At 40.7% G+C, this 8,520-nt stretch overlaps 1 protein-coding gene across 3 annotated transcripts in view; it reads left to right on the top strand.

Annotated features, from left to right (window-relative positions):
* Positions 1–8,520, top strand: part of arhgap23a (Rho GTPase activating protein 23a) — a 306,389-nt gene that overhangs the window by 286,949 nt on the left and 10,920 nt on the right. For all 3 annotated transcript variants that reach the window (XM_048614508.1, XM_048614509.1, XM_048614510.1), the window contains one exon: positions 3,982–4,013. In XM_048614508.1, the coding sequence (XP_048470465.1) occupies positions 3,982–4,013 (32 nt within the window). The remainder of the gene's footprint in view (positions 1–3,981; positions 4,014–8,520) is intronic.

Genomic DNA, 8,520 nt, shown 5'->3' with positions numbered 1-8,520 from the left:
GAACTAAAGACCCACTCCCCGCCATGGACAGGACCAATGTCATCTACAAGATCCCCTGCAGAGACTGCGAGAAACACAAACAGGAAGGAAACTAACAACAAGAGTACATGAACACCAACTGGCTACAAAAAGACACGACCAATACTCACTCATCTCAATCCACATGGACAAGGAGAACCACGACTTCGACTGGGACAACACCAAGATCCTGGGACAGGCTAGGCAGAGACAAGCATGAGAATTCCTGGAAGCATGACACTCCACGAAACATGCTATTGATAAACACATTGAACTTGACCCCATATACATTCCACTACAGAGGAAACCCGGAAGTGAGGCAATCCATCGCAACGGACCCCAGAGTTTAAAAACCAGGCGGGAAAACACACCGACGCTTCATCAGAGGCTGCACTGAGGATGTTACCAAGCACGATAATGAAACATCTGCAGCGTAAATTACCCTTCTTTCTTTTACAATATTCAGACTACAACTGCAAAGTGACAAAAATAATTTGAAATACATTTTTATAGCAATACTCTATTAGCTTAACTTGTGCACTGGGAAGCTAAATGACGCATTTAAAAATGGAGAGAAATACAGTATCTTGTGTCCAAAAAGAACATGTCTTATACCTGACAGACCTGTGGAATATATTAAAATACTTCTAGCCATCTTCAGGGCTGCTCGTTTGTTCATTGCTCACTGAGGCTTCCTACTAGCAGAAATACATCACATTCCTAGCAATAACTTCCAAAATACCAAAGAAACCTGAATATAATGGCTCTGGAAAAAAATTCCCATGAAAATACTCCTCTCTTGCCCGTGCAGTATCATGACAAACTCAGGCAAATTTCCTACACATTTTGCAATAATTAGTGAGTTTCTGCATTTATACAGTATATACACAAGCTCCATTCTGTTCTAAGAAATTGCTGGGTTGGATTTTATAGTTCATTGAAGGCTGAGCATTGGTAAAGATCCGCATTGAAGTAAATGTGTTCATGTAGTGCAATGAAGCTGTAATTTTAATTTAAACTTAAGTAGGAAACCTAATGTGCTGATTAAATGTGTGTTTATATTAAACCTGGGAGCTGGACAGTGGTTAGTTAAGACATCAGTTTTTGCCCAGAATCTGAGTTTGAATCCAACTTACACAGTTGGAGCCTTACAACTAGAAAAGAATTTCATTCTAACCTGAAAGGAGTTTTGAGCAATCACAGTCCAGTTCCGGGTGGGAATGGACCCACTGAGCAAAACTGCGTTAAGTCTGGACTAAATTGATAGTCTCATTTGAAGAGAGCACAAAATGACTGACCTGGAAAATGGAATGTAGCATATTGGCTCGGTATGTTTCCTTCAAGCTTATGTAATGCTAGAGTAGGATAGAGCTAAGGATTATCTGTCCTCTGTTGAACTCTTAAGACATAACCTGTGTTTGATGTTAACACTTGATGTATGCAATTAAGAGATTTGGATGTTCTGGTACATGAGTCACAAAAGTTAGTTTGCAAGTACAGCATATATATCAAGAGAGCTAATAGGATATTATCCTTTATTAGAAGAGGAAATGAACATAATAGTAAGGGTAAATAAAAGCCAAAAGAACTGCAGATGCTGTAAATCAGGAACAAAAACAAAGTTGCTGGAAAAGCTCAGCAGGTCTGGCAGCATCTGTGAAGGAGAAAACAGGGTTAACGTTTCGGGTCCGGTGACCCTTCTTCAGTTCTGAGGAAGGGTCCCCAGACCCGAAACGTTAACTCTGTTTTCTCCTTCACAGATGCTGCCAGACCATAATAGTAAGGGTGTTATGCTTCAGTTATATAGGGCATTGATGAGACCACATCTGAAATACAGTGTACAGTTTTGGTCTCCTCATTTAAGTAAGGTTGTAAATACTTTGGAAACAGTTCAGAGGAGGTTTAGTAGATTAATACCTGGAATGAGTGGGTTCTGTTATATAGATAGGTTGCACAGGCTGGGCATGTTTCTACTGGAGTTCAGAACAGCGATGGCTGTTAACAACTAAAATTCTGAATGGGCTTGACAAGGTGAATGTGGAAAGGATATTTCCTCTTGTGGGTCAATCAGAACTTGAAAGCACTGTTTTAAAATTAAGTATCACCATCTTAGGACAGAGTTGAGAAGAAATCAGAATCTCTGCCTCAGAAGATTGTGGAGGTAAAGTCATTGATTTTTACGAAGGGGTGAATAGATTCTTGTTAGGCAGTATAATCAGGGGTTATCGGGGGTAGATGGACATGTGGAATTTGAAAGACAAACAAATCAGCCGTGATCTTATTCCGTGGCAGAGCAGGCTCATGGGGCCTATTGGTCTACTTCTGCTTCTATTTCTTATATTTATAGAGATATTCTACTTTCCGGTACAAAATTAAGTCCGTTCTTTATTTTTCTGAATGAACAGTTCACCCCTCATTGATACAGTCACTGGGTGTATTAATGGGTAGTATATTCTGATTTCTAGCGCATCTGCAGAACATGTAACCTTAAACAATGCCTATCGGATAGTTTGGCCTAGCACAATGCAGTGAATTCATCTAGCACTTGGTGCTGCCCTTCGTCTGTCATGATTCAGTTGAGGCTTCAGGGAAAATAGGCCAAAAACGTCAATAGTGAGATTTAGCTCCCTGAGGACTGATTCAGCAAACAGATCAACAGCATGTGTGTTTATTTACCTTTCAAAAAAAATCTGAATGACATCATTCTATTGCATGTTGTGATCTCAAATAGACTGCAATTACTCTAGTATATCAGGTAAACGGGAAACTAGCAGCTGGTGTCTGACTTAGTTGAACTAGTGAAGAGTGAACCTTATTTTAAACTTGGAAGATCTTAGGTTCAGCAGAAAATTTTCTTAACGTTACAGGAAGCCTTGGATTATAGGATTGTGTACTGCATTGAAAGTCTGATTCGTTTCATAACCAAATTAGAGGATGTGGATTTAGTTCTTTTTATGGAAAGCTCCTGATTTGATCCCATGTGGTGGGGTGTTGGGGCCATTTGGAGAAGAGATATTTTCCCAGAGAGAGAGAGAGAGAGAACAAAAGAACAAAGTCAAATGTGAGTTCAACAGAGCTACATTTCACACAAGTCTCTTTAACCAACATGTGTAACACTGGTTTGAACTGTAGACAAGATTGTTTGTTTACCTTAGTATCCAGGGACTAATGAATATCAAAAGACACCAAGAAAAGAACATTTCTAACAATGGCTATTACTGGTCACTGGGGATCACCACTATACCTTAACTCAACCAAATAGTTCTGTGCGGCCTATAGTTAGAAGTCACATGCTTTACTGGTGTCTCTTGCCTTCAATATGTGGTATTCCAGCAAATTCCTCCTTAGCAAAGTCACCAAATAAGAAATACCTATGTTAGTAGTTAATTCCCAATGGGCTTGTCTGAATGTTTGTTTGTGTTGGAGTTCATAATACAATGCTTGCTGAACAAAGTTACTCATACATAATCAGAGATTTGCATTTTCATATTTTCTTGTATTGGCTGAAGTTTCTTGAGAGAGTAGCTAATGGATATTGCGAAAAATGGTTGTATTCAAATTTCTTGCAGGAACCCTTCCTTTAAAACACAGGTGTAGCATCTGATTTCTTCTTTTCCTAGGTGACTTAAATTGCACATTATTTTTGATTCTGATAATTAAACAAGTAGCTGATATCCTTAATGTCAATCATTTATTTCTTGCACTTTGATCTCTACTTTTAAGGAGAAAATCCTCAATTGTATTGTCAAAGCAAAAAATACTGAAAATGCAAATAATTACTTTTAATTTTTAATTTACGTTTGAAGTCCTTTGCAATATTACAGCATTCTGCTTTATTTGTGGCCCATTGACACAACTGTTTTGTCTTGTGATCCTAACGTTTATCATTAACCATGTTAGTTGTACTGATAACTAATATGCTGAACAGCCCCTAATGTATGTTTGTTTTTGTTAAACTTACAGATTCAACTACAAGTGATTCAGCAAAGTCTAAGGTAAGGACTATAATATTTGGAAACTTTAGATATTCATCTATTTTCCCAGTAACTGCAGCTACTGTTTCTAAACATTCTTCTTTTCCTAAGATTTACACGTGCCTACTGACTAACATGCTATAATCTCTCCACACATCTTAACTTTATTTAAATCAAGACAAATCTCACTGCCTGTAGGATATTCTTCCATAAAAATCAAAACTGAAATGTCTTTGTCTTCCTATAATCTTCAGATGCCAAAAATCCTATGTAAAACCCAGTTCGTTTAACTTAACCACCACCAATTGAGCTATCTCCATGATTTTCATTAGCCTTGATGGTGCTGTATCTTCCTGCTTCTCAGAATTTCTTAAGAAGAGGAAAGCACACTTAATTACATATTCATAATTAAAACATATTATAATTGCATTTGGTAAGACTCAATTGCTAGTCATAGTCATACGGCACGGAAACCAGACCCTTCGGTCCGACCAGTCCATGCTGACCATGATCCCAAGCTAAACTAGTCCCACCTGCCTGCGCTTTGCCCATATCCCTCCAGGCATTTCTTAAACATGTACTTATCTAAATGTCTTTTAAACATTGTAACTGTACCCACATCCACCACTTCCTCTGGAAGTTCATTCCACATACGAACCATTCTCTGTGTTTTAAAAAAAATTGTCCTTTGCGTCTTCTTTACATTTTTCTCTTCGCGCCTAAAAAATATGCCCCCTATTCTTGAAATCCCTCATGGTAGGGAAAAGACACCTGTCATTCGCCTTACCTATACTGCTCATGATTTTGTAAACCTCTACAAGGTCACCCCAACCTCCTACGTTCCAGTGAGAAAAGCTCCCAACCTATCCAGCCTCTCCTTATAACTCAAACCCTACGTTCCTGATAACAGCCTGGTAGATCTCCTCTGAACCCTCTCTGGTTTAATAATACCCTTCCTATAACAGGGCAACCTGAACTGGACACAGTACTCCAGAAGAGGTCCCACCGATATCTTGTACAGCCTCAACATAACGTCCCAACTCCTATACTGAAAAGGTCTGAGCAATGGGGGAAAGCGTGCTAAATGCATTCTTAACCACCATGTCTACTTCAAAGAATTATGTACCTGAACGCCTAGATCTCTGTTCCATAACTTTACCCAAGGCATCACTTTTAATTGTAAAAGTCCAGCCCTTGTTTGTTTTACCAAAATGCAATACTTTGCGTCTATCCAAATTAAATACCATCTGCCATTCTTCAGCCCTTTGACCCAATTGATCAAGATATTTTGTAATCTTAGACAACCTTCTTCACTGTCCACTCTACACCAAGTTTGGTGTCGTTGGCAAACTTATTAACCATGCCTTCTAAAGTCACATCTAAATAATTCATATAAATGACGAACGAAAGTGGACCCAGCACCGATCCCTGTGGAACACTGCTGTTCACAGATCTCCAGTCTGAAAAACAACCCTCCACCATCACTCTGTCTCCTGCCGTTAAGCCAATTGGCAAGCTCACCATGTGATCTAACTTTGCTAATTAGTCTACCATGCGGAACCTTGTCAAAGACTTTACTAAAGTCTAAGTAAACGATGTCTTCTGCTCTGCCCGCATCAGTCTTCTTGGTCACTTCCTCAAAAAACGATTTCATTGAAGTTTGTGAGACTCGATTTCCCTCACACAAAACCATGCTGACTATCCCTAATCATTCCTTACCTCTCCAACTGCAGATAAAACCTATCTTTCAGAATTACTTCTAATAATTTACCCACCACCAAACTCAAACTCACAAGTTTATAGTTCCCAGCCCTGCTTACATCTTTTCTTAGACAAAGGCATGACATTAACGCCTCTCCAGTCATCCGGCACCTCACCCACAGTTACAGGTGTTACAAATATTTCTGCAAGAGGCCCCACAATTTATGTTAATCAAATGTCATTTAATAAGGATAATACCGTTGTTATTCTGTTTAGTTAAACTGATTCTCACTGAAGAGATACCCTTTGATGACTTGATTTAGGTAGGATGACAGGGAGTAGTTTTGATTTCTAATGCCATAGCATCAGCAACTCATCAAGAATCTCATATTAATAATCCAATGAGAGCAAATCAACATGCGTCAAAATAAATTAAACTGTATCTTTTAAATGCTTTTTAATCCATGGAGAATTTTGAAGCATGCCCTTCAAGATCAAAAGATGCACTATCTCTGGTGACAATAAATCATAAGGAATTGCACAGAAAAGAAGGTATGGGGAGATGATGGCCTAGTGGTATTATCGCTGGACTGTTAATCCAGAGACCCAGATAATGTTCTGGGGTCCTGGGTTCGAATCCTGCCATGGCGGATGGTGGAATTTGAATTCAAAAAATATCTGGAATTAAGAGTCTAATGATGACCATGAATCCATTGTCGATTGTCAGGAAAAACCCGCCTGGTTCACTAATGTCCTTTAGGGAAGGAAACTGCCACCCTTACCTGGTCTGGCCTACATGTGACTCCAGACCCACAGCAATGTGGTTGACTCTTAACTGGCCTCTGGGCAATTAGGGATGGGCAATAAATGCTGCCTAGCCAGCGACGTCCTCGTCCCATTCATTCAGTAATTTTCTCCAATAAAACTGATTTAACTGCAGATGCTGTAAATCAGAAACAAAAACAGAAATTGTTGGAAAAGCTCAGCAGGTCTGGCAGCATCTGTGGAGAGAAATCAGAGTTATCGTTTTGGGTACAGTGACCCTTCCTCAACTGATGGTAGCTAGGAAAATGTTGGTTTATGTGCAGAAGTTAGGGTGGGGGGAGTAAACAATAGGTGGGGATAGAGCACAAAGAGTGAGAAGAACAGTTGGACAGACAAAGGGGTCGATAACAATCCGACTAAGAAGGTGCATAGCTATTAATAGAGACTGTCAGTGCTAACGATGGGTTGTGTGTAATAACAGACTGAACAAGGCCTGGAGTGTGGGGGTTGGGGTGAGGATATGGGAGAACACAAGTCCTAAAGTGGTTGAACTTAAAATTGAGTCCAGAAGGCTGTTGCATTCCCAAGCGAAAAATGAGGTGGTGATGTTCCAGCTTGCACTGGGCTTCGCTGGAGCACTGTAGCAAGCCTGAGACAGATGTTGGCCAAAGAACAGCGTAGTATGTTGAAGTGATAGACAACTGGAAACTCAGGATCTGTTTTGCGGACAGAATGTAGGTGTTCTGCGAAGCGGTCACCCAGTCTATGCTTGTTTCCCTAATGCAGAGGAGACCACATTGTGAGCAGGGAATGCTGTAAACTAGATTGTGGGAGGTGCAGGTAAAGTGCTGCTTCACCTGGAAGGTGTGTTTGGGCCGTTGAATACTGAGGACAGAGCAAGTAAATGGACAGATGTTACACCTTCTGCGGGTGCAGGGGAAGGTGCTGTGCAGTTGGGGATGGGGGCTGTGAGGGTGTTGGGATTGAAGAAAAAGTGGACCAGGATGTCCCAGAGGGAATGGTCCCTGTGGAAGGCTGACAAGGGAGGGGAGAGGAATATGTGTCTGGAGGTGGCGAAAATGGCAGTTGATGATCTTCTGAATGTGGATGCCGGTGGGATAGTAGGTAAGCACAAGGGGGATCCTATTGCTGTTGTGGGAGTGAAGAGAGGGGGCGATGGCCAAAGTACAGGAGATGGGTCAGACCCAGCTGAGGGCCCTGTCGACAACACTGCTGGGGAATCCTTGGTTGATGAAGAAGGCAGACATTTTGGAGGTTCCCTTGTTGAAGTTGGCATCATCAGAATAGGTGCAACGGAGACAGAGGAACTCGGAGAATGGAATAGAGTCTTTATGGGAAATAGGGTGTGAGGATGTATATTCAGGGTAGCTGTGTGAGTCGGTGGGTTTCTCATCTAAATCATTTATATAAATAACAGCAAAAGTGGATCCAGCACCAATCCATGTGGAACACCGCTGATCACAGGACTTCAGTCCAAAAAACAGCCCTGCACCATCACTCTTTGTCTCCTACAGCTAAGCCAATTTTTTGTATAATTGACACGCTCACCCTGAATCGTATGTGATGTGATTGGCTGTATCCCCACCTGTCATTTACTCCTTACCCTCCCATGTGGTACCTGCTCTCCCTCATGTTTTAAAGTACTGTTTGGATCTTTTTTCCCAAAGTTTCAAAACAATGCATCAGCTTAGAAAATAGTAGTTACTGCTCCAAGAAATCAAGGAAATCAGCTCCAACACTGAACAAAAAACCTCAAAAATGGAGCAGCTGTTACAGCCACAATTTTCTCCTGTCCACCATCTTATTTAAGAAAGGTGTTAAGGAAACTCTAGGGAACCATAGACGGTGAGCCTGATATCAGTGGTGGACAAGTTGTTGGACAGTATTCTAAGGGACAGGATTTTACACCTATTTGGAAAGGCAAGGACTGAGTAAGGATAGTCAACATGGTTCTGTACATGGGAAATCATGCCTCACTAAATTGAGTTTTTTAAAGAAGTGATAAAGAGGATTGATGAAGGCAGAGTGTTGAATATTGTCT

The sequence above is a fragment of the Rhincodon typus genome, chromosome 30 (assembly GCF_021869965.1).
Source record: "Rhincodon typus isolate 14 chromosome 30, sRhiTyp1.1, whole genome shotgun sequence".
Taxonomy (NCBI): Eukaryota; Metazoa; Chordata; class Chondrichthyes; order Orectolobiformes; family Rhincodontidae; genus Rhincodon; species Rhincodon typus.
This window is presented reverse-complemented; position numbering and strand designations above follow the sequence as displayed.